Genomic DNA, 27,890 nt, shown 5'->3' with positions numbered 1-27,890 from the left:
AGAACAAGACCATCAGATAATGCTGGATATAAAAGGGGCTGAAAATGCTGACATCAAAAAGCATTAGCTGAATTGGTGGTCCACTTTTGGAAGAAGAGTAAGACAAGCAAGCTGCTTTACTGTGGGGAAGATGAGACACTGATGAAGAAAGACAAAGGTGGACAATGTCAAGATTCATCAAGTAATATGGAAGGACATCATACTCTTGTATTTTGCATTTTTGAACACATGCTCTAATTAGACAAGCAAATCTATTTTGATAAGCTGTTAAATGTCTCTTACCATAAAAATCAGCCTTTAACTACATTAAGTTTGCGTGGTAGAGGATATAGGATGTGAAATCTAAACCAAATTGTCATCCGATGTGTGGGATGTTCACAAACCATGCCGCAAAAGAAATTCTCAGTATTGTAGGGGATCAATACGTAACCAGGGCATAGCTATCAATAACTGAACTTTGCCGGCTACATATTAGCGTCCAAACCAGTGAAAGGTATCTGGGGGATTCCAAATGCTACCAAGCTTCTGTTCAAAAAATTAAAAACCAACTCATCTTTGCGTCTTAGGCAACTACTTTTGCTGGCCAATGTGAAAAGCCTGGCAGGGAGTGTTTTTTTTTTTTTTCCAAGGCAAATACACATGCAGACACATACAGGGACAGAGGTCACCTCTCAATAAAAACAGCTCAACTGTTACAAACTTATTCATGCCCACTCAAACCCATCACACTTCACAGAAGGAAGGCCATTCCAGAAAAAGTGAGTGTCTACCCTGCAGCTCGGTCGGCATCTGGCAATCAGCAGCAACACTAAAGAGGTAATGTTTTTCACCTTTTAATCCAGAACACATTGCGTTTGTGAGGTTTAACTACTTTCCACTGGAAAAAAAAAAGTCTGTTTACAGCTCTACCATTTAGATGGGAAAAAACGTGGAAAAAGACGGATCGGGACTTGTGAGTGACCATGACTGATGTGATAAGCTGGGTGCCGATATACATAAACATGCTTAACTGGTCCTGTTTTGAGAGGTCTATTACTGAAGTGAGGTATTAATCCATCAACTTCATTAAAATGCACAGTAACAGACAGTGGAAAATTACTGTCTGCTTGTATACAAGCATGTTTGCTCTCTCTCCTCCTGCCAAATTTACCTATTGGGACTGAACTTATCAAAAAGGCATGGAGTCTCATCTTCAGCAACTGTTGACACAATTATGTTTTACAAAGAGCCAAACAATATCCAGAGACTAACTGGGGGAGAGGTCTGAGGCTGCAGACCGGAGATATGGAATGTTTTCAATGCAGAGTTACAAATGTCATGAACAATGCCTGTGGATTTTAGAAATTCCATGAGAGGAGGCCATTATTGCCTTCTAAATGGTGATAAGTCAATCGTGACAAATTTCCTTCCCAGCGTAGCATTTACCAGGATTCTAATTAGAGGCATCCAGATGTAAGGCATTACCGAATTTTGTTTGTACATCAGTGACTTGCAATGAATTAAAACGTGATAAATGCGTAGTGCAGAGACAGAGCCTGTCATAGTAGTTCCTCTTAAACAGAGCAGAACAGACCAAGCTGCCCCCACGCACACACACCTGAAATTAGGTTTACACAGCTGGTCTGCCTCTCTGCCAAACCATACTTAGTCATTGCATGGTCTCCTCTCATCCTTTTCCTCCCTTGGTCTTTTGTCCAGCAGCATTCAGTCATTCTGTCTCTTCTCACTCATTAACCTCTGGTTTATGTTCACAGTAAATGTGCATGTAAGGATCCATATTACGTGTTGTCTGACAGAGGCACAGCAAACGTTTGGTTACTTTCCAAAGTGGCGAAACTAAGTGGTGTCTAACAAGCAGGAAATTTGTCTTGTGACAGGCCAAACTTTAGGTATGTTATGATTCCTTATAAGGTAAACCAATGCGTCTTTGTCGGCAGTCCAAGCAGTCACACCAAATAAATAATCTAAACTAAACTATTCTGAATCAACTAGATTAGATATTTTTGAACAACTTGGCCAGAAGGGCATGGAGAAAAGTGTTTTCTTGAGGGAGGACAGTTTAAAAGTCTTCTAATAAATTCAAAATGAGCACGGATGAAACTAGCTGAGCAGGGACCACCCTTCATCTCGAGGGCGTCAGTTCAAAGCCCAATCACACGAAACTGAACCTTATTTTAGTCAAATTTGCACTTTAAAAGTATTTCCCCCCGGTTATCATTAGTAATTCTATTTCCATAGTTCCATCGGCAGATAATACAAAAATGGCTCCAACCCAGTCATTGCATACCTCGGGTTTCTTCAGTCAACAAATACACAATGTTATGTGCTTAACGGCTTACTTTAAGGGTATTAACAACAAGTATCTGCTTCAAGCATGATGTCCCCTGTCACCCACTGCCACTGTTCAATGTTTTTTGTTATGCTTTGTCTTTTATCAGAAGGAATTACCTCTGCACTTGCATCAACAAAGCAGTTACAGGCCTGAGAACGGTTATCACTATAGAAACACCTCACATCCTCTTCCCTATTTTCTTCTCGTCTCACGTTCAACAAATCCAAACACTGCCTGGTTGCCTGGTTAATGAATGATTAGAATATATTTTCATAACTAAATGTTCATCACTCTGTTGACTCTTGAAGCCCATACTTATTTTCTCCTTTAAACGCTGAATGACGACCCTCCAGGGACAATCGAATATGGACTTTGGACTACGCCTTTATACCTAAGCCTTCGTCCATTGTTACCATTTGACATGATGCTGGAACATTTTCAAGAAATAATGCTGTGGGGTGCTACTTTAGCTGCTGTTGACAGACATAGACTGATGGGATGCAATACTGGCAAAAGCTAGGGGCCATTTGTACTACACATTCATTTTTAGGTCCATAACACAGCGAAGCTGCCAGATGTTTAAGGATCAAGATAAATGATACAGATTTGATTGACAATAATTTCCAATTAAACCTTAATAGAATCTTTCTGTCCCTACAAAACCAATAATAGAATTACAACATGGAAAGAAACTCATAGTCAAGCAATCTATGAATAAACATGAGCATATTGTGTTGGTCTCCTCGGCATCGGCAAAAAGGGGGGGATTAACTTGTCCTCAGCGGCACCTCAACTTTATGGAGTGGATGAGCGTGTAAAAAGTTTACAGTGCCCTGGCAGAACTGCTGCAGGGCTGTTAGCTCACAGGTCAATGAGAGCTATCGGCAAACAGCAAGGTCTTTTCTGGTGCAGTGGGGGCAAACTCAGGTACAGCAAACACATGACAAACATACAAACAACAACCTTACATTGCACCAATTACCTTTACTACTACAACTATAATTCTATTTCATTTTAATCAAAAAGAAAAAAAAGTCTTGATCCTGAGGCGCAAATGTTGGAATGGCTCGGTGTTCTACATATAGAAAGACAATTAGACTGTTGACCCGGTAAGACTACTGATGTGTTAAGTGGTAACTGACTTTGTCTCTTTAAATACAGACTTGACAAAGGAGAAAAAAATACAAAGAAATAGCAGTTACCCTGTGGCATCGGTGGTAACACTTTCACACCCGCAGCAGGCCAGGGCGACTTACTGACCGAGATGTGAATTTTAGCCTCAGGGTGGAGTCAGATGTCATCTGAAAGAAGTGACCTTAAAATTCGATGCAGCAGAAAAACAATCTGGAAGTAATTTTGACCTTAGTCTGGAAAGTATATTTCAAAAGGACCTTTTGACTGCAGAGACAATAAGTGAAAAGATTTTGAACACTGCATAATAAATAGAATTGACTTCCTCAAAGAGTCCAAGGTAAAAGTCTGGCACCTGAACTTTAAATGCACTTCCACTGAAGAAGTCTGCTATTTTCTCAGTATCAGGTAAACCTTAGAGTGTAAAGCTGAAGAAGCAGAGCAAAAATGCTCATCATCAAAAGCTGCGAGAGCTTTCGAGAAAACAACGACGCAAAGTGACTGTGTCACATACAGCCATTATTTTATTTAGATCAATGTCTTTTTTTCCTCCAATTCAACTTAACGATAGAATAAAAGAAATAATCATTTGAAAGACCACCCGTTGTGAATCGTTAGAAAAGCTCAGAAGTTCTGACGTAATAAATCCCTAATTGCACTTGTCTTATAAATCCTTCAGAGGTAGACACAAACAGCTTCTCTTGATCAACATGCTGGAAATCAAAAGGTTGCCCCATTAGCCGTATGAACAGTCGAAACAAACTCCACAAACAAGCCGTTGACTCCAATGCAGATGCCTTGATGAGCTCATCCTCATTAGTGGAGGAATTCCACTGCGCCCATTGCAAACTTCCCAGTCAGAAACAGTGTGTGTGCTGGGACCCGGGGGGCTGGGGTGCAAGGGAGAGCCAGCTAAACGGAGGTGGAGGAAATTAGGGAGGGCCGGGGAGGAAGCAGGTTTCATCACAAGGGAGGCAGCCCTATCATAGAAAGCACCGACTGTACGATTGCTTTTGTTACCATGAGGGAATACTGAACCTATTTTGAGCTTTGAATTTGTAACGGTACAGCAAAACTAACCGACCAAGAGTTGAAAAGGAACATCTATTTTGATTCAATTTGAAATCCTTGGTGCATCTAAATTTGGCTGCACAGTTAGCCTTACTGAAATGATTACCTGGGATGAGTGCAGTGCACAGACTAGGGGTGGTTTTAGAGTTACTTGGCATTTTAAAAATGTAGTAATTGGTTATTCCAACTGTTCCAGACAATCAAACTTAAAATAATTGTTGACAGTTTCCCGGCCATAAAGTATAGGAAATAGTGAGTGTAGTCACGCATTCTGAAAATCCTAATAAAACAAAATAGGGGGCAGGAAGAAAATAAAATCATATTTCTGTTTTTATGGGACATCAGGATGACCTTTGATTTTGATATTGCACCATAAAGTACACACTGAAGAGTGAAGTGATGGGAAAGACAGACTTGCGACAAGGCCTTGCCATTTTAGTGGCAGCAGACTGCTTTACGGACCCAAGGGCCCCTGGCAGCAGTGTCAGAAGACGCGAAAATTATGCCAGTTGCTTGTCTGTGCAATGAAGTGTCAAGAAATCTTATTTCGATATGAGATTGGATTTAATCAGGGTTATTCTGCATACAGTGCTATGCCTGCTGCTCAGCTGATTTAGTCAAAGTCCAAACCACATTCAGAAATAAATGTCACAAACATACAGCTTCCAGTAAGTGTTGCACCAGCAGGTTGTGTTTGCAGAATGTTTTCGATCATTAACTGGACTGAGGCTGCAACTCTAAATAATGACAGAGGAAAAAAAACAACCATACTTAGAAGTGCAAACAATTGCTGAGCCTTTTGAATTGATCTTTTCCTGAAACAAATGTTCCAGAGTAGGCAAAGGTAAAACTGGAAATTCCTGTATGACACCAGAACACAAGTTCAACCTCCGGAATAAAGAAATTAAAGATAAATAAATGAATACATTTGATCAGCCAAGAGAAGTTATCTGTACAAGGTTAATATTTCATAAATTAATTATCATATTCAGACATGAATAACATTTATTTAGAAAATGAGGAGATACTGTTAGAATCCATGTCCACTGTGAACTGTTCCAAAAGGATAAAGCACTGAACCCATGATTGTTTTTAAAGAGGAATGACATCAAATTCAACAAGCATATTTTCACCATGACATTGTCTCTGTGGGTGAGGTATGGCCAAAACTCCCTATTCTTAAAATAAAATGCTGTCACTAAGATAGATTAAAAACAAGTTATTTCTTGAAAAAAAAAAAAAAAAACATGCTTGTGCAAAGGGTGATTGCCAGTGGGACAAGAGCTAATAAGATTTAACTCTGGCACCTAATTTTATCTCCTCTCCTCTCTGAGAGCTGCTACAGGACAGGAATACCAAGCGTGTTCTTCTGACCCCAGCGAAGGCCCATTGGGACAATCTGAAGATGCAACACTCATTTCCCGCCACAACTCCCCAACTCAACCATTTCCATCACTGTCCATTTCCCTCCAGAGGGGAATGACCCCTTTTGACTCTGCACCCACTGCAGGTGTCCAAACTCTCTGCATTTCAATTTAATAGACTGCCATGGGGGGGTCCCTGAGGTGCACGGCGGCAACATTTGGAGTTTGACTTTGAGGGGAAAATAAGTAGACACACTACTTTGTCCGCCTGAATAGGAAGCTCAAGTCTCAAGTCGAGAAAACCTTCCATTGTGTTTCGGGTTTCAGTGACCATTCTTCAGCCAGGTGAAAAGGAAAAACTCAATTAAACCTGGGTGATATACATTTACTAACTTCACACAAATGTCATTTTTTTTTTAATTGCTATTTTTTGTGTTCCGACCAGCCAAAATTTTCCTGGGCCACACAAAGCGGAACAGAGCCAATATCTTGTTTGAGTGCTGCCAATGCCCAAGGCTACACACATTACAGTCCGTGATCCCCTCGCTCTGCAAAAAGCCTCCAACTCATTGTACTCAGACTTTCTGCTCTGTAGGTGAAGTGGGGTGAAAGAGTCAGAAACCAAAACAAGGTCCACCACACAGATGGGAGAGGGGAAGCCCTTGAAGAGTATTTGTTACTCTTGTTTCCATGGAGATCAAGTAGCAACTAGAATACCTTTTAAGGTGTGGAATCTGGTAGGAGGAAAGGGAATTTGTATTCCATAAAAATTGGAAAAATGCAACCATTTTACTAACTCTTTTAGAAAGGCTGGAACCACCATTTCATAAGCCTTTACAAAACATGCCCGCTAGCGAACATAATTAATTGCAAGTTGTAATATTGGCCACTGTGAAAAGCCAGTTGAGAATAAAGGTTCCTACATGACTGGCTGAAATTATAATGACATAACTATACCACTTCTATAATGTTGTCGCAAAGGTCTTAATTTACTCCAGATTAAATCCTCTTGCTGCGTACTTACTTCCTCATAGACAACAATAATCTGTCCCACTGCCAACATCAATTTCACAGATCAATGTGTAGTAATTGGTGTAAAACTCAAGCTGCCAAAAAGTGATGAGAAATAAAAGGTATGTAATATAAAAATAGTTGTCCCCTAATTGAACACATTAGACCACCAACAGCATACAGCTCATTAAAACCTGGCAGACACAAATTACAGGCACATTTTCCGATACATCTCTGGTCGAGTATATGCGGAAGCACTAAGGTCTACAATTTCCCTGAAGGAACAGCAATCAAGTGAAGTTCAACAAGGAAAGAGAATACATTTTCCGAGAGCCTCGAGGAGTTGCAGGACCAGTTTCTTTAAAAGAAGCATTGCATTCAGCTCTTTTGAAATGTACAATGACTGTATAGGTTAGAAGAGCTATAGGTACAATGGCAATGCAGTGTAATTATCAAGATCTCCATGCAGGAACATAAATTATGGATGACGCTCAGAGACAAGAAAACAAGGTTGACTGGTTTATACAGTTCCTATCCACATTTCATAACCCCTACATTGACAGCATAAATTAAACATTGAGAGGTTTACAGAGGAGAAGTGAACAGTTGCAGAATAGTAGCAGATAATGAAAACATTGGTGCATTCTGTCCTTGCAGCTTAGCCTCAATATAGTGCAGTTCAATAAACAGGTGCGAGAATGATGAGTGAAAATTAATCAGTACGAAGGCTTTTTGTGACGTAAAATCAGCAGCAATTACCTACATTGGAAGTTCAATTAGCTCAAGATCTATTTAAAGAGCAATTCGATCAGGCTTTTCATGGGTCATCTATTCAACCATACATGCTGCGACATTCTGATGACAAATTAGGAAAATAGACGCAAACGGCTGTCAACATGGCCTTACACTGCGTAATGCTTGGTTCGTGCTGATGTCTTCATATATGAAGGTGAATGTCAATCAACAAAATTAGATCATGATTTCCATTCCCTAGGCCGAAAGGACAAATTAATTTTTCCAACCAAATCATTTGGTGGTGAAGGCAGATATGTGAACTGCAGTTACAGCCGAAAATTATTCATTGCAGACAGGAGCTCAACCTAAAAACACGACTGATTCGTCTACATTATGAGAATGAAAAGCAGTCAGTGCCCTGTCAAGGAACATTAAATTCATTTATTTAAACTCTCCTGTCAAAGTGATGCTGCACTTAGTCTGACATGGAAACAGCGAGTCTGCAGCCATAAATTGAATTTTAACATATATATATATGTAATTTTTCCTTAAAAATAAAAAACTCACGATCAAACCTCGCATCAGTGGATTAAAATGATGAGCAGAGAGCAAGAGAACGAAATACCCAAGCTGCTATGACTCATGACTTTGAATGGGAAGATCATTTCTGCATTTCATTTCAATGTAAAACATCAGGATGAACAGTTTTTGTTGAGTCAGTACCAAAGTGCAAACCCTTAATTTGAAGGGTGGGGGTAGGATTTGTTGGCCAATATGCAACATATTTACAGAAATTCACCCAATTTCCCATAATTTTAAAAGGCACCTTTTTTTCGTTGTTGCACTAGAAGACAAAACTATTAATGTAATATCAGAAATTATTTCACAAGTCTAAATGAACACCAATTGTCCATAACAGGTATGAACATAGTAATTGACTAACGGCAAAACACAACCACAGTAGGAATGTTTGGTAAACCTGTACCTCAGAGCTGTGCTATTTCTAATGACTGTCTGGTGGTATTTTTGTTCCACAGTGGGCCAGTTGTTTTGGAGACACTGAACATGTCATGAAAGGAAGAGCAGATAATGAGTGTTTACAGTTGGGAGGGGGCTGTGTGATTCCACTGATGAGATTAACTCAACTGCATGTTAATTTGGCAGAGTTTTCAGTGACTTCCAAACAATTCATTACAACACAGTTCAGAGTCTTTTTTGCATGTTCCTGCAGGTTCGTTTTTCTACCCTCTTAACATGGTTGGAGGATCTCTTTGTCTCTTAAAATAGTTTGGCTGTCAGAAATTGTGTAGGACAAAACTTGGATAACAACTACCCAAATTGCACAAGAATGTATTGGGAACATCCCAACTGTGTTTGGTCTAGGTGAGACCTCACCATGAAAAAGCATGGCAGAGTAGATGCAAAGCTGAATGTATCTTCACACCAACAGTGTGCTTAACGTCCTGTGAGCAAGCCAATCTCTTCCCCCAACACTTCCTCAATCCCCCAGGTCAAGCAAGAGTAACATTAAGGAAGCCACACAGTGGCTGAGTGGCTGTAAGACCTCACAGAACCAACTCCTCCTGTAGATATTTTGGTTTTCTTCAGAGGGTGATATGACTGACACAACATCAAAAAACGAAAATATCTCTAAATCCAATATTAAGAAGTGAGATCGCAAGCAGAGCACTGTATCTAAATCAAATCCTAGATTTCAACGTTGTAACCGTTTTTTTCCCATCCATGTTATCCATATGAATCAGAAAACTGAAAGTAAATCATAACACCGATAGTAACTACTTTTCTTAAACCATGGGATAATGCATTTTTTAAATAATAAAATGTCAATTATGCATTTCACCAATGCCAAAATGACTGCACTGACCTAAAGGGTGTGGAGCACTATGTAGTACAAAACTGTATTTGACCTCGGATTAACTATTGCAACAGATGATGATTTCAACAACTTCAGTACCATTGTTCAACTAAATTAAATATGTGAGTCAATGGGAGTGTGCTTCATTGCTGTTAGTAGCTTTGAAGAAACCTTTGCTTGAGCACATTTCGTTGACATTAAAATCACTGTCTGTTTTTGTTTTTTTATGTCATCTGTTGGCAAAACTACTGGCATTGACAACCACAGTACAGCATAAATGACAAGAGATTGTGTGACAGCTGTCCTGCTTAGTTCAGAATACTGAAAAGAAAATCCAGTCACTCGACTACACACAGTAAAATGCATCACTGAACACCAATGAAGTCCTTTTTCCTTAAATTCCATCCGTTTCATCCGTTTTGAAGAATTTGACAGATCATCTCTGAATGTTGAATAAGTTTCTGAATCATCAATGCATCCATAGTGTTCAAAGCGCGTAATCAGATAGACTAGGACTGAAAGAGCAATGAATCGCTATTTACATCATAACGTGGCAGTCTTACTTTTATTCTCTCACCATGAAAGAGTTACATTATCGCAATTTCTTTCGGTAGAATAAAGACACTGAGCACAAATTCTCAGTATCTGATGGCATCAATGGACATAAACATAAAAAAGCTTTCACAAAAAGTTGCACAAAAACAGTAAAAGCATTTAAGTTTGAACAAAAATGAAAATTTGCCAGTCATAATATGGATAATGCTGGCTGCAGGACCTAAGTGTGTATGTATTTGATGGGGAGGTTAATATACAGCTAGTATTAGTATGTTCAGAAATTTCCCTTGAAGCTAACTGACTGCAGGAGTTTGCCTTTTTCAAAACACCATAATTGCATATCCCTAGGTTCGCTGTGTGTTCTGAAAAGTCAGACATGGTGGCTCTAGACGCTGAGGGAAACCTGCGAGCTGGATTCTCTCCACCGTGCCACAGCAATGCGTGGCGGCAGAGACCGAGGCTGAGGCCGTCTGGACCGCTGCCCTGGGAACAAGAGCAAGTCACTAAGTCTTACCAACTAAAGCTACCACAGCATCCTGTCCAAAACATTGGTAACATTCCCTGAGCTGAAAGTGCCTCCAGAAACACAACCTTTTCTGCAGCTTGGCGAGACAGGTTCATGTAAAAGGTGAAAAAAGAAAAGAATCTGAAATAGTGGGGTTTTCACAGTACAGTTCACCATGACACCATTGTAACGGTAGATCTAAATTATGCTTTTATACCTTTCTAGTATATTTCTATTTACATTATGATGTATGGTCTTGCTGAGGCTCTAATGCAGAGCAATACTGCCACATTTTCCCCACAATGTGGACAAAATACAAATAGACTATTGCAAACAGCTCTCTCGCTTAAAACCTTTAAACTCCCACCAATCTCATTAAATAAAATTTGTTAACTGTGTAACGGGACCCTGCAACTTTCCAGCTTGCTCTGTTATCACTGACCAAAGTTACATATTGGAAATCAATCCTTCTCTGCCTTTATAATGCAGTAGCCCATGCCAACAAAGGAAGTTGCCCAGCCAAGTTCTGCAGTGTTCAGTTTCTCTGTGTATTTGTTCATATTATGCAAAAGGTGAAACCCGAGCTGGGCCTCCAACAATGATGCTGTATTGCATCCATGAAGTGTAGCAAGCTGTAGTTTTCTTTTTTCCTGAGGACTGATGCAGTGACCTTTTAAAATGTCGTTTCGAGAGCCGAAATTCATCCATATTATAATTAAGTTGTTACTCTATAAAGACTGTTTTCTCCTTGTTTTAATAGTTGCTTATTATTGACTAAGATATTAAGAGCCTAATTACTGTAACACAATTTCCGTGCAAACAGGTTAACTTGGGACAACGGTTTTCAACTTGGACTTTACAGTGGGAACTTGAAGCTCATCCCGAGAAACAGGGACTCCACATTGGTTGCGGCATAATACATTCAGCATTCTTTGGATTTCTGTGTTAGTGGATGGTGCTAAACTCCAACCTGCTAGCCACAGGGACTTTCATGCCGGCTGAAAAACAAAGAGACATTTCAAAGTTGTCACATCAGTGAATTAAGATGCGTTACATCCTGCAAGAACAAACGCATTGTTCGAGGGATATCAGACAAATACCTACCTCTAGCTCACTTGTTAACCATTTGTGCCAAGTTGGCGGATCACCAAAACTTCACAACAAACAAATGCTTCCTTCTGTGTGGTGTGAGTAAGCTCACCTTTGAAATATTAATTTTGCAGCCACTAAGGGGGGTAAAACATTGGATACATTCATATTTGTACCTGTTAAGTTCAATACTGCATTGGAAGAGGACTACTGAATGTGTGAGATCATTAATAGGAAAAAAAAAATGGCTTCAGACAGGAGACAGAACCCTACTTTTCAAATACATGAAAGGGCAAAAAATTTATTAAGCTTAATAAAACTGTGGGGACTTTAGAAATTGGGTGGCTAAATTGTGTTGAGAATTCCTGATTGCTGAAATGAAATATCAACTGTAGCCCTTTTACACTGCTGACAGTCCTGTGCAGCTTAATAACCTGTAACTGACAATGACACCTGATCTCAAATCTAAGTCTGCATCTCTGCTTCACTGCACCACAACCCACAGCTCACAACTGCAGCTCTGTTACAACTTAACAGGATTCCTGTTACAAAGACGAAGAAAAAAAAATCCCTTGCAGCCGTATTAGAAAGCTCCACCCAAATGCTACATTCCTCCCCTACGACTGCCTCCATACGGGCTTTTAAACATTTACTTCATTGTTTTTATTGTAAAAGGCTTATCAGATCTAAGCCCTGTTCAAATTGCACCTCAAACGGAAGCTCCTCCTCCCCAGTCAGTGTGTGTGTTGTATGTGAACAGTATCATGTGAGAGGTTAGGTCTTAGAGGCCTGGTCAGAGCCCCGTCGGTATTGTGTGCTCCTTGACAAGACAGACAAGCCAAACCCAAACTGTTTCCACAAACAGATTGGGAACCTCCAACAACTTAATAGTTTGATTTTCCCTCCAGGGCTCTCAGTTGGGAGAGCCCTGGAGGATTCTATAATCAATCCATCATCAAGGAAACCAACAATGGGCACTTAACAGACAAACACATTTGCAAATTCATGGTTAATTAAACAATAGCGTTGCTTTTTAGCAAAAAAGAAACAGACATTAGCACCAGGAAGCTGCCCAATGCAGCCACATTCATATTTCACAATCACCAGAGCCAATGGGTCAGTCCATTGTTTAACAGCCCAGTGAATTTGCCTTCCTCCTTATAGCGGTGTGTTCCTTTCCACAGCCAAGATTTATGCTTTTGTTGAAGGGTTCGAATTCTGGACGTGCCAGAAGTCTAGTTTGAAAAAAAGTAATCGAGGGATCTAATACAAAATTGTCTGGGCAGTCAAAGGAAGGAGGTTGTAATTCCCCTCAATGTCAATCAATAGTATAAAATAGCTGGCAATCTCCTTCTACCAAAAGTCAATATATTTAGCACACATTTGACGATTGCATCATTTTCTTATGAGCCAGCATGGCGTGAGAGCGAGCAATTGTGATCTTTCTGTGTAAGCTTTAAAACAGACATGTGTAAAAGAACCAAAAGGCAGTTATTTATTTTAGTACAGACATTTTTGAAATACTCAAACTTCTTTGTGCATGTACGCACATGCACGTATATGAAAGCTGGAGAGGTGCCTGTCCATGTATTTTCATGTCCCCTCAACACATCTGGCTCTTGTTACAGCCTGTGACCTGTGTGTGGTTCTGCTCCATCCCAGCCCCCATCTCTCCTCAGTGGGAGAGCGGTGTAATGACTGAGTGCTGCTCGGCCTTTGCTGCTGCAGTTCCCAGGACCGACAGCAAAGTTGGGTGTTCACTCCTTTACTCTAGGCAGGAGATGGCCTCCCGCAGACCAGTTTGTTATTGTCTTCTATCAGGATGTTGTTCAGATGAGGAGAAATGCCAATAATGTCTACCTCCAGACATTTATGTCAACCTCGCGCACACACACACGCACACACACACACACCCCTCCGTAGGATGTTGGGCAAAACCTATGTGTCACACTTCTTGTCGTTTCCAAAGAAATCCGTTATTCATTGTCACTTGACACAGTGTCCTTCAACATAAAACCTAGAAGGTTAAAGGCATAAAAGGTTGGGTTATCAGTGACACAATACTAATTACAGTATTGATTTTTATTTAAAGAAAAAGGTGCTAAGATTTCAATTCTTTAAAAAATGTGTTTCAGGCTGCTAGTAGCAGCACACAAATACCACTATTCATTCCAAATGCAAAATCTCGCATTTACCACTGTATTCTGGATTATTTAGTTGGCTGTCCATCATTAACTATTCGTAGGCAACAACAGTGCTACATGCTCATCTATGAAGCACTGCTGGATAAACTCCAAGAATACCTCAATGCCCTTCACTCTGTGCTCCAGAAGCTACGATCTGCACACCTCCAAGCAGTTGCTCTTGAATGTCGCCCCAGCTTTCACAGAATGTGGCATGCATTTTCCTTGCATGCACTATGTCCAAGGAATATTTTCCTAAAGCTTTTAAATAAAAAATATATATTCATCCATTAATGGTTATAAACATTGTCATTAAGAATGCCCTGAATGAGGAAGGAATGTCATTGCTTTTCTTGAGAAGCCACTGTACTAGAGTAGTTAGTTATTCTGTTTTATTGTTAATTTCTCTATCATGTGCTTTCTCTCTATAGCTTTTGATTTTGTACAGCTGCTACCTTGGCCAGGGCCCCGTTGTAAAAGAGATTTATGATGACCTCAGTGAGACTACCTTGTTAAATAAAAGGTATAAATAAATAGCATACATTAAGTTACAGCACAGGATTAAATAAACAAATGCTGGTGTCATAATAACAACCCAATGTTAAGGGCTTAGTAGGGAAACAGTAAATAATGGTGAAATTCCAAATTGAATTAACATTTCAATATTCATTCACCATTTATCTCATGCTTTTGACAAAATTAAGGATATTTTGTGGAACCATTTGCACAAGAGCAATATGTTTTTTTTGTGGCAGTGCTAATAAAATCCTTTGGCTATCTGAGAGGATATGGTCTAGAAATAAAAAAATAAAAAAAAGCCTAAAGCGTTGACTTTTTACAGGAAGGGGAATGGAAAATATAGAAGGCATGTATGAAGTACAGGTAGAAATAAAATCCCAGATGGAGGAACCTGGTCCAATTTAAATCAACTTTAAGTTCTGTCTTTGGGTATGAGTCCCTTAGAGACCTGGACCTAAAATTGAGTCTTCTGATAGCCCAAATAATTTTGGTCCTATAATGGTTTTGAAATTTTAATGCTGAATAATCTCTAGTAGCATTACAGCCCTTATTGTCATGGGTGACAAACATATCCATCAGTGGGGACAAGCTGTCTCCCCATGACCTGATTAGAATCCTTTTAAATTTGTACTTTGAATAACTGAAAAACACTGAAAGACTTCAAAAGTACCTTTGCATGCTCCCATTGAAACATCACAAGAAAGTTGGAAGTGTCAATTGCATCACACAGTGGCTGCTTTTTCCACCCCTATGATATTATGAGATGTGGGCTAGGTTGTGTCCTTATTCAAGGTGTCAACCTTGTTCAACAGCTTCAGAAAGTCTGTGAGCAATACCTAACAAGCAGCAGCTAAATGCAATCTCAGCTTTGGCACTAACAAAACAGAATTGCACGTTTTTCTGTTTTTTTCACCCACCACCTACTTGCATACATACTTCCAAGATGCTGAATTATACGTCATTCATGTGGTCACTGTCTAATACTCGCTTTAGAATTCAGCAAATGCTCAGATATTGAATTTGCTGTCTAAGTGCCACTTCACACCACAGGGCCTAGCAGGAGATTACAAGGTAACAGTACTATAATAAAAAGTTCCTAAGATCAAGATGACTTTTTTTGTACAGGCTTTCCTTGGTTTCCCTCAGTGTTGATTGCAACAGTTAACACAATTCACCATTGCCAAAAGGTTGGACAATAACAAGTTGGCCCTGCTCTGCAACTGTTTTGGACATGACCGGATTTACTTGGAAGACTTCACAAACAAAAATGTCAGCTGTCTCAAAATAAAACAATGGTAATGACTGCCAAAATATCATGGTGGGATGTTTTTGGGTATGCGAGAGGCACTGTCATCCTTGCAAATGTTTTCAGAGTGAGACAAAACATGTTGGTTCACTAGAGGGATTAATAAGATGAATGGATGGTAACTTTGGTTCTTTCTCCCATTGTTCTGTTGCCATTTTAGTGCAAATGTCACGTCTATTTGTTTCAATAATAATGTCCAGAAAAACACATTTATAAAATGAGAATACATCTTCGATCAATAAAGTTGTTTTGCGGTGGTAATAGCTACAAGTCCCCCCACTCAACACCAAAGTCTCAACTAGAGCAAACAGGATCAGTCAATCTCTGCAGTTCATTAACTTTCAAAGAAGACCAGCTGCACGGAGATGAAGTGAGATCTGGGTCTGCTTAGTGAGAGGGGGCCAGAGTGCAGAATAAAGGAAGGCACTCTCAGAGCAGCACCGGGACCAAAGACACTGCAGACATGCAGCACTATGATGCTGATCAACCGACCCAAGATGAGAAAAGATACTTTTCTCTCACTGGATGAAACTACTGCTTCTGAACGGGACTCGGTCCAACAGTTCTGATTATGAACTCTGTTTGCAGTGTTATCATTACTGCACTTCAAAGCGGTGCCGTTTCCAAAGGACGGGCTATGCTGCTGTTACAGTACAGGGCTGCACCACGCTGGCTAAAGTAGGCCAGAGCCGCAGCAGAGTGGTGCATAAAATTTTAATGAACAGATCGCTGAGGCAAACATGCTTACAAAACATGCTTAAAGTACACTAAAATATTTAAACATGGAAATCTATACCTTGTTTTTTTGAACCACATGTTTTACTCAAGGACCCTGGAAAAGTCCTTGGGGTACATTGAAGCATGGATAGACAGAGAGAAGATTTTTCAAGAGTTTGGGTCCATAAGCCCTGGCTTTAAATCTCAACAATATTTAATGAAACAGGACAGTAAGGAAAGAAATAACTAAAAAAATTTAATTGAAACTTTTAGTCTCACTTCGGGCGGATTTCCACCATTAAGGAAGTCTGTCATATTGGGTGATGTAAAGGCTTTTGTCAAAATTGCAATGATTTAAAGATGTCTTCGCCAGAGGCAATCCCTCCGTCACATCTCCATGTTGTCAGTTGTGCTGCACTTCCCTCGTTTGTTTACATTTGAGTATCATGCAGAAGCTCATTTTATCTTCCAAATCCCCCTCCCCAAACAAATAAGAAACAGTGCTGCAAATAACATGACAAAAAAGAGAAACAATCGCCTTGTGAAAAGCCTATTTTCCATAAGGTTTTACTCCTGAAGAGGTAACATTTTGCTGAACAAACCTATTTTTTGTGAATTCTGTTGCAGGGGGAAAAAAAGGAATATTATTACCATTATTTGTTTGTAATAACAGGAAGAGATGTATTTGGATTCACAGTTAAAGCGGGAGAGGAAGCAGGAATCGAAGAGAGACTGATTCAATCTTAATTGGGCTTATGGAGGTGATAATGATACTCGTTTCTGGAAGATGAAGTGTTTGGTTGTGTTGGGTGGCTGTTGACAACAGAACCAGGGAAGCACCTGTGTGGAACGGTATTAATCGTTCCCGAGCGGCTCCACGCAGGGCTCACCAGGCGCTTTCCCCTCCTATCATATCTGGGCAACTTAGAAGGTTTTGCGTTAAATGTCTCCAACCCCCCTCTGTTGCATTTCCCCAATTAAAACCGTCGGCTCTCCAGAGTCCAATTAAAGTCTCTGTACCTTCATCCTTTTATCTCTGGAACATTCCAAGTCAAAATGGGTTATAAATTGAGAGATGGATCAGAAATATGTAATAGCCCTTATCAGTGAGCAAAACAACATTGGCAAGGGTTTTGAACTTTTAGAAAGTTATACATCTTTGCGAGATTCAGATTTTAAATTAAATGGCAAAATATCAAATCGAGAGCAATCGGTTATATCTGTGAAATAATGGTAATTTGGCTTCGGGCAGTCTTGATTTAACATAAGATCAGAAGGATATGCCTGATCTTCTGTGTTTTAAGTAACAGATCAGAGGTAAACGGACAAGGTTAACAGCTTACTTTCAGCATCAGTTTTCCTGTCAAGTAGTAATTAACAAGGAAAACCTGGTTTTTATATTAACTACAGCAAAAACTGTTATCATGGTTCTAGACAGTTAAATGAAATCTCTATCTGCGACATGACATGACACACACTCCAGCTTGACTAATGTGTCCTTCCACAGTATGTGATCCTCCTGGTAAACAGATAAAAGCGAGGAAACCGATCTACTAATTGCTACATCTGCTTTTACACAAACCTTGACGCAAAACTTTTTGTGATAATGGAGAAGGCAAAGCACTCATGATGTTGGGCCCTGCACCGAGAAAAATGTAGACTAACGTAAAGCAGAAAGTAGTGTGTCAAATGTTACCGTCATGTATTCGTGTGTTTCATCAGATAAGATCTACTATAACATTGCACTGGGCAGAATATTAATGTATTTAAAAGAGGGGTCTAAATAGAAGAAGAAAAAAAAGAAGTCTGCACATCAAAAAAAAAAAAGAAGAAAAAGACCAAGATGCTGTCCAGTATGGGCTCAGCGGGCCAGACACAAGCCTTTCTTACATGCAAAGCCCTGAGGTGGACCAGCAGAACATGTTATGAAGGCACATAAAACTGGGCAAGCATAGCACACTCAAGAATTTGAACACAGCCCTTTTTATCCTCCAGCACAGTCAAAGTCACTAATGTTCCCGTGCTGGGAAGTGGCATGCCTCTGAAAAAATGCTGCATTTCTGCTTTGAAGTGAGTGTAGGAACAGATTAGTTATTTATCACCTTCCCCCTCTTGAACAAGAAGCAATGAATTATCGAAAAAAAAAAAAAATTGAAATGGTTTGCTGACAGTCCCTGACATTGAATGTCAGATATCCTAGATTTTTCCCTGCCTTGTGTAAATTAACAGCTCTAAAGAATTGATTCTTGTTGACTACTGCTCCTCTTGCACATCTCCAATGATGTCTCCTCAGTATAACAAGCCAATCAGAATAATCGTCCACATCTAAACAACATAGCCAAATAATAGAAAAAGCACTGCTGTTCTGTGAGCTAAGTGGAAGAGTGAACCAACCAAGTATGAAAACTTGTCCCTGACCGCAGTGCATCAAATAAATCAATTCATAGCTTGTTTTTGCAAACAAGTGATTTTTTTAATTAGATTTTTTTTCCAGGGACTGACAAGTCTGATTGGGATTTTCAGCAGTGCAGTACAGTTTACATTGACAGTCCACACTAACCCACAGCTATAGGACACATTATTGTTGGTAGGCCATCCAAATGAAAGCAAAGATAAAGATGGGATTCCTTTCAGTAATCATAGGCTTTTCCCTAAGCAGTGAGCGAACAGTTTTGTATAGCTCCTACGTGTGTCAATTTTTTTTCTTTCAGAAATCTCTGTATTACAATGTGCTGGGTCATACTATGCTAGTTACATGCTTGTTCTAAACTTTGCTAAACCACTTTGACGACTTCTGTGTTGATTTTGGTTAATTTGTGAGAGAAGTAGAGAAAACAGTGAGAAGTAGATCCTGAAGCAGTGTCTCTCTGAGTAGATAAGCCCATGAGAAAAAATGTGACTGTAATGTGACTTGGTGCGATACACAAGACACCTTGGGGCAGCGGGCTTCAATAGAAATATGGGGCCGTCTAGCATGAGGATGGTTGCTGGTTTTATCCTCTTGCCCCCAAGAGACGGTGTCCAAGTGTCCTGCAGTGAGATATCGAGCCTCTAATTGCTCTTGATGAGCTGGTAGCCTTCATCATCAGTGTGTGACTGAGTAAACGACATGAAAGTGTAAAGCGCTTTGTAGCTATGGCAGAAAAACAATATGGAAGTATAAGTCAACTTACCTTGTTAGTAGCTCTGACAGTTTTACATTCCAGTAATGTTCTATTGGCAGGGTGGGGCCAAAACCTAAGTATATGCTAAGAGAGGGCGAGCGAGTGTGAGGGAGAGGCTGATGTCATTGGTGACAGATGAGAACTATCACCACAGATTCGGCTGAGCACTTTAAACTGAGTGTAGCTCTACGCGTTTATTGTGAGTCTATGATAAAAGAAAATGATGTCAACAGCAGGGCAAAGAATAGTTCCTGTGCATTGGTGGACTGCAGTGAGGGATAAACTATTCCACTCGCTTTCCATCAAAACCAGCAGTCAGGCCGGCCAATGACTTGATCGCTTCTCAGCAAATTAGTGCTTAATGAATACGTCAATGCCTCAAACCAGCAAACTGCAGAATCGGACTGTGTGTTTCTGAGAGGAAAAGAGACTGAGGAAAACTGAAAAAACAATCAGTTTGTGTGTGTGTGTGTGTGTGTGTGTGTGTGTGTGTGTGTGTGTGTGACAGGACTACTTTGGTATTTAGCAAATACAAGAACACATTTCAGCTATACTGTTTTTACAAGCGTTACAGTATATAACCAGAGACCAAAAAAACAAGTTTCAGCTTGGAAGTTGGGTCTGACAACCCCATTGGTTGTTTTTACAATAATCTTATTTTGTAATAAGAAAAAAGAATTAAGCCACAATAATAATAGACGAGGGCTTTCCATGATTGGGTTGCATATGAGTAGTTACGGGGTATGCGTCAACCATTAAGTATCCAATCTGTGTTTGTTATGTGTTATTATTTTTATACAGTATTTCTGTTGGTCTGCTCTCTTCATGTATAGGGTATTTTACTTTTACCATGCAGTGCATTAAGTCCTTTCCCCATTAAGTACTGCAGGGCATTTGGCAATTCAGCCCACCCGATGCTTTGAAAGATGGCAGCAAAGTGGATTGTTTTTGCATTGTGAATGTTAAGAATGACTGCCTGTGTGTATGCTGAAAATTTTTGTTGCATCGCCAAAATTTTAAAAAATGACACGGAGTGTATGGTTAATATGTGTACAGGTTCTTTTCTGTGTCACAAGATGTCCCCGAAGAGAGAATGTCATAAAATGATATGAATTTCCGATTAAACCCACGTACAAACTCTTTGTGCAAAGGGCCAGCCCAAGCGGAGTTCAACAACAACAAGCAGTGCCGAAGGCTTGGTATTGGTGTCGCATCCACCACAAACCCCAGACCCAGTCAATCTTTCCGTACTCTTTTCTCTCTACAGTTTCACAACAGACTCACCATCCTGATCTAAGTTTTCCCTGAAAAGGGGAGTGGACTGTAACACACAGACATTGTTAAACATGATATTGAAAAAACAAAAAGGTTAATTCATGAATCACTAGGCTTTTAACGTCAAAAGTGGGGTGTTCTGAACACTGTCAAAAAGAGAAATGTTCATGCGCTGCATGCAAGACGGAATAGACAGCAACACCCTTAGGCAACAGACAGACACACTTTAAAACATGAGTCGCCTCAAACGATAGATTTTTTATATAGTTATTTAACTATAAGTCTTATTTAACTTTAAGTCTTGCTCGACAGACCACATGGAAAAATAAGTTGTCTTTCTAATCAAGACTTAAATACAGAGGCAAACTTGATCTGTTTTAATTGATTGATTCATCCAATGTATCACTCATCATTTCTTAATGATAATAATCTGAATCTATCGTTCAGGTGACATCCCATGTCATAGTTTTGTTGAATGGAAGACGCATAGATCCAGATGTAGCTAAACAATGTAATTCCTAGGGGAAATTTGACAATATGAGCAAGATGAGGTTTTTAACACAAAAATGGAAAACCTTCCATAAAAGCAAGCGGCAATTAATACACACAGAAGACTGTCTGTCTTATCTCAATTATTAGAAATTAATTGTATTTATTCTACTTTGTTTTAGGCCTCACATTGGCAACTGTGCACTGATTGATCAGCACTTGAGCAGTGCAACACCACATCAACCTTGGATGTGGTGTCGGAGAGTCACAAGGAGAGTCACTACAAACAGTAAACCCAGGGGTCATGAGACCAACTTGCTCTCCATTTGTAATCATAAATGTCCTGAAAACCACCAGACCATTTTTAAGCCAAAACAAATACCCCTGACCAGTAAACTCATAAGTTCCAGACTTGAACTGTTCCAATGTCATTCCTCCATTTCATATCTAACGCATCAATTCTACTCAATAGGCACACGCTGCTCACCCTGTGGATGCAGTCAATGATGGTCATCTCTTTAAAACCTCTTACATCACCCCCTGAGAGTTACGAGTTTCTAGCTTTATAGGCAACCACAACTGATACAGACTGTACACAAATCTGGGACTAAACCATTTCGAAGAAGACACCTTCAGTGAAAGTGCAATCTCACTGAAACAGTTCAAAAAAAGGACTGCAGCAACAATTTAAAGTCAAAGTGTATGCGGGAGTGGTCTCTTATTTCTAAGCGCTCTGAATTAATGTTGGAGACTGTGCCAAACATCCTCCCGCATTCAAAGAACCAGGTAGGGAGTACAGACTAAGTTGACGTTGCAGTTCTGAGCATGAGAAAGTCTACATCAAAGAACTGCTGGATCAGAAACATGTAGATTTGTATAGACATACTGGTTCTGTTGGTAATTTTGTCCTCTGAAGCTACATGCTGGAGATCAGTTATTTCCTGCTGCTTTACTATACGGACCAGGCAGCACTGCATTTATTGTAGTCTTGGGCTATGCTTTAAGGCAGGAAAATATGTCTTTATTAAATGTAAAGTTGGTTACAGCGGGGTTAGACTGGCTATAGGATCGACATTAGCGTAACAGTTTTATTACAAATAAAAGCCAGATAAAACACTGATTCTGAAAAAAGGGTTTATTACCCACAATGAGAAGATCTACTAAAGCTAATATCAACAGTCACATCCCACCCATATCTTCTAACACAGTGAAAAAGAACATTGGGTTGTGTTATGTTGTGTCTTACACTCCCATGATGCCAAACTACCCTTCATCTTGACTCATATTAGTAGAATATGCAAATCTGAAATGTTTAGCTCAGCAGGTTTTCATATGTTTTGCTGTCATAGCACACTATAATGGGAGTCTGGTCGAAATTGTAAAAGCAGTCATCAGAGCTGTAAAACCTGCCAAGCTGCAGTCTTTTATCCTCCCTGCTCACTCCCCTGTCTAATTTCAACACCTGCATTCAGCAGTAAAGTCTGACACACGGCTACGTGCACGCGAGGCACACGGTGTCTGGCCACACAAATCAACACTCATTTCCCATCAGCGAAAAAAGCTTAACAGATTTGATTGTTCCCAGCTCTAAAGCAATGACTTCATTTAATCAATGAGCAGTGATGTGCTGGAATGTAATCAGGCTGGTGCAGAACATTAGGGGTCTTTATTTTAGTCATAATGTTGCCTGGTCAGAACTTATTGTTCATTTTAATTTGACAATTATATATTTTTGACCCCCCCCCCCCCCCGCAACCACATTAGACAAAAATTTAATTAGAATCAATACTTTCATTCTGCATACTTTTTAACAGTTGGAGGAGTTCTTTTAGGTCACGTCTCATCCAAATGTAAAGCATTCAGCTCTGTCAGTCTCAACCTGTGACTAATTGGTATAGCCTTGATCATGTCAAAACTCCATTCTTTTACAGTGATGTAAACTGAAATATTCACAATGTACAGGTCTTCGAAGGTGGAGGGGGTAGAATGTGCATATAAACAAAGCTGATCCTCTGTTTGGCAGTGAATGGCTCTGTTTCAGTCACGGTTCTGAATTTCTGTTTTGATAAAGCTGATTAAAATAGGCCAAACCTCACAACCCACAGTTGGAGAACTTGCGCTTTCTCAGTGAACTGGGTGTGACTGCTTTGTGTAGTCTTAGTTGTTCAAAGCAATGCATGCATAGATCAGAGTATTTGGGATGCACACTCTGCATGCTTTGATTCAGAGGACAAATACTGTTCCTGGTTATTACTAGGTAGATTATATATGGCTCTGCAGAACCATTACTACTGATGACGTTAGGGAGGAGTTAAACGTCTGCATGAGAAGCACATTTTCATCATCAGGCATCATGTGTCCTTGAATGTTGGGTTGTTTTTTCTGTTTGTTTTTTTACTTGTTCAGTTAATGTAACAGATGACGGAAAAAAAAAAATTGAATCTGGAACCGAAATGTGATTTCCATCGCTTTACTTACCAACACCGCGTCTGTTATCAACCTGCATGGCACTGTTGCATTCATCAGAAAAATGCCAAAGACAAACAAATTTCCCTGTTTTCCCACAAGAGGAAATAATGAGTTTGAAGGATAACTGGAGTAAGTGCTTTCCATGAGTTCAAACAGGAAGTCATAAAAGAGGAAGGCATCACTGAAGCTCACAGGAAATGTTTATCTGAAAACTATCGCACACACCTACAGTGGTTCGGACATAACAAGCATCTTAATAACATAATACTCCAGCCGAATGAAGGGAAGTAACTGGATTCGAGTATTTTTTTTAAGCCTATAACAATATTTATGCCTTGAAATACAACACAAGAAGCCTGCTTCTGACTATGCACATAAGTTTACAGTGAAACTGCCACCTACAACGGATGCAAACTTTTCGTTCAACTCTTGGTAATGTCAAGAAATTCAAACTGTCTTTTTTTTACTTTACCTTAAGAGGTGAGATCTATTTTAAATGGTGTGACATTGATCACTATTTACCTTAAGTCCTTTTTACTTTTTGGAAAAGAGGATTTTTTTTGTTTTGTTTGTTTTACCTCAGAGTTTTTGAAAAAGCAAAATCTGTAACAAGTTTCCATGGTTGATCGATAGCTTAATTGTTGAAAACCAAAAGGGAAACCATTATGTAAGTGGAAAAAGAACTTTAAGAGGTTTTTTTCAGGCCAGATGCATGTGTCAGTAAAAATCTTTTCCCAGATTTAGACAAGGTAGTTAAGTCATACTTTAAGACCACTTTTAAATTCTTGTGAAACCGGTTCCCCAAAAACATGTATTAACAACTACAAGGAAAACAGTTTTTACAGCTTTTATGGTTTTTAGTTGTTTTGTTTTTTTCATTTCTTCTGAGTAGAAAAAAATGGCACAAATTCAGGGAAAGGCGGGGATAATCCTGCTCTCTGAGAGATGGGCCAAACAATAAAATAATAACCGATAACACACATTTAACAGCTGAAGCGAGCACATCAGACAAAAGAGAATAAGAAAAAAAAGGGCGGATGGTAAATCATTGCGACCATTGTGGTATTTGTATAAAAAGGCTGCAATTTCACAGCCAAAGTGTAATTTTATTTTCTCCTGCCTCCCGGGCCACTCAGGTTTGCCAAATATCATAGAAGTTAATGTAAAACAAAAAGCAGCAAATGGGAGTGCATAAATCTAATTACTTACATGGCCATAGTTGAGGAACCCATGTTTATTGGCAACTTTGTCAGCTTCTTCCTGACCTCCAGGTATGTGGACAGCCCATGTGTTGGTGTAGACTTTCTGACCTAGCGATGGTCCCGGTCGAGAAACCAGCAAGAGCAACAGAGAGCAGAGCAGCAGCTCCACCAGGCTGAGCCTGCGTCTCCCCGCTGAGGGAGATGGAGGGCCAGAAGCCATGGGTTCTCCTACTGAAGCACAGGCTCTGAGCACAGCACCTCTCCAACAGGCCAGAGCTCCCCAACACACATGCAGGTGCATGGAGAGACAAAGAAGGGGAGCGTGACAGCTTACCTGGAAAACAAGTGACAGAAAACAACTGTTTTAGAGAAAGTTGTGAACTTGTGACTCAACACATCCATAAGAATTAAAGACGGCATGATATCCCTGACACGAGATCCGAGAAAAAAAAAAAGGATATATATACACATACATATAGTATATATTGGTAAGTAAAATCTTCTTTGCATTGTTAAGATCTTTTAGGAACAGATTCTTCAATGGAATCATTTAGAATGGTAGGACTTTCAAATTCAGGAACCCATCTGAATTTCAGCACACTGTCAAGAGCACAAACAGTTAAACAGCTTTGAGCAGGCAGACTGCAGGCTGGTTAGAGCCAGGCATCTGAAGATCCCTCAGGAAACAGGGAGCAGTACATCAATGCCAGGCCTGATGTTGTGGTCAGACATACAGCAGCAGACTCTGGCATTTACGCCACCATGGGAGGGCATGGGGACGAGGCTTGCAAAGGAGAAATGCTTAGGTAAACAGGTTTTGGCAGCAGAGGTGGAGAGCTGTGGTTAGAGAGCCAGACAACGCCCTGGATGCTGTGGTATGATAGCATGGTCAACTTGGGGTGAAAAAAAAAAAAAAAAAAAAAAAAAAAAAAAAAAAAAAAGAGGAAAAACACTACGCTTTAGGGTGGCGTTCAAATGTCTGAGGCAGCAGTGGCAGACAGACACTGACTGGCTATGACCGGGGACAAAACATTTTGGGCATTTTGGCCACTGAGAATGTAAATTTTATGGTGTGAAATTGATGGTTGTTGCATATTCACTAAACCTGTCAAGTTCTGTTTATTGAGCTGATGTATTAGAATCATTCATTAATGTTTTGAAGCCAGGAACAGCGCTCCTATTTAGCAGCATTTGTTGTTATTGTCTACAGTTATTACCAACACCTTCATTAATCACAAAATAATTTATTGCTATGCGTGTGAATTATGGCGGCGGTGGTGGTGGGGGGTTCTGATGCAGTATTTGAAAGAAAAGCACCATTTAAGCTCAGCCTGCTATATTTTATGATTTCTGCTTTATTGGTCTTGGCACACTGAAACACCAAAACACAGGAAAAAAAAAACAGATAATGTGAGCTTGTGTGATAAAGCTGTGTAATAAGCAGTAGCACCAGCGAGAGGAAGCTGCTCATCGTGCCACTGCAGGCTGAAACTATTTTGTCCCTCAATTCTTGCATGGCTATAAGCAAGATTCAAGCTGCGGCAGTAGGGGTCTTTCCACTTGTGTTTAGCCCCCTTGGACTATTCCAATCACTGTGGAAGTGGGTCACTCTTTCGTTGTCAGGTGTTGCGCCTGTTATAAAATCTCTTGGTCATCTCTTGGACCTACATGACAGATTTCAACTCTTTTCCGAGGAATACAATCCAAATGACTACAAAAGCGCTACTTAATTTCCCCAGATAGTGTTGTACGCAAAGCATCGTGTATGATATTTTGCTGGTAGATATGTGCTATGCTGAATCGACAACTAAAAGTTTGTTTCCTGAAAAATGCCGGAGTAAAAACAGACCTTTTATACCTTCCAGGACACCGAGAAAGCTGCTTTCTTAAATTACTTGATTGTAGAATATTTTAAGCTATGAAATGACACACTAAGGACTGTTGCTGTTGTCTGATGTCGCAATTGTTGGGGTCTCCAACAAGGTGACGACATAGTAGGAAATACACTCGGACTCAGTTGACAGTCATCTGATGCACAAATATACTCAGATGTGGTTACATTAGCTTTGGACTGACAGTATTAGCTTTCAAACAGAAACAACACTGTATCACTGTTATCATCAAAAGCATATAATTTAGTCATTGTTGTATTTAATGAACAAACGGAGCTCGCTCAGCTGGAAAAGCCACCGCTTGTTGCCATTGCTTGTTGACGGTGTTTTCAAATAGCCCCAAACTATATTTTCCACGCCGCATGGTTTGTTTAAAACAGTAAACGAGGAAAAAAAAAAAAAAAAAAAACAGCAACCCAATCTGGTAACGCCCCCAAACCAATATGGCGGTTTAACCTAAATACTTTTTGTAAATACAACTCCAGCTATGCATGTCAGTATGTTTTGACAGTTTGAGTTACAGAGGCCAGCTAGCAATTTAATGGCCCTGCATAAAACGTCCTTGGGTAAAGCTGCAGTAGCATTGTTCCAGCTGCCATGACATAACCATCAGCGCAGTTCGGTTTTCATTCTCATTACCTGAACTCACAGCCACATTTGGATGAGAGTTCTATCTTCTGGAAGGTTTGACAGAGAAAGATCGCACCTCTGTTGATTAAGAGATTGTAACAGAGGAAGATGAATGTTAACCATTCTCATTAGCAAAAATGTGCTGGAGATTAACAATCTGTATAACTCAAAAGTACATTTTTTCATTTTCTTATTTCTTCGTAAACCTATTATGACTCATGGAATGAATTTTGACAAATGGTCACTGTCGGATGAAAATCAAGAAAAGCTCTGCATGTTGGAGGAACACAAAGTGTGAGTGCAAAGCTCGATTCCAGTTCGGTGGAAAAAAAAAAAACCATAGATCTTCATCAGGCAATATTGAATGGGGGGTGG

The 27,890-nt window shown here is 39.8% G+C and overlaps 1 protein-coding gene across 2 annotated transcripts in view; it reads right to left on the bottom strand.

Moving 5' to 3' along the window:
* The window catches only part of furina (furin (paired basic amino acid cleaving enzyme) a), a 70,683-nt gene that overhangs the window by 37,745 nt on the left and 5,048 nt on the right, over window positions 1–27,890 (bottom strand). For both annotated transcript variants that reach the window (XM_086175310.1, XM_086175311.1), the window contains exon 2: window positions 25,001–25,327. In XM_086175310.1, coding sequence (XP_086031436.1) covers window positions 25,001–25,294 — 294 coding nt within the window. In that variant the 5' untranslated portion in view covers window positions 25,295–25,327. The remainder of the gene's footprint in view (window positions 1–25,000; window positions 25,328–27,890) is intronic.

Source organism: Fistularia commersonii, chromosome 27 (assembly GCF_037954325.1).
Source record: "Fistularia commersonii isolate RoL2024-O1a breed Wild chromosome 27, RoL_Fcom_v1.0, whole genome shotgun sequence".
Lineage (NCBI taxonomy): Eukaryota > Metazoa > Chordata > Actinopteri > Syngnathiformes > Fistulariidae > Fistularia > Fistularia commersonii.
This window is presented reverse-complemented; position numbering and strand designations above follow the sequence as displayed.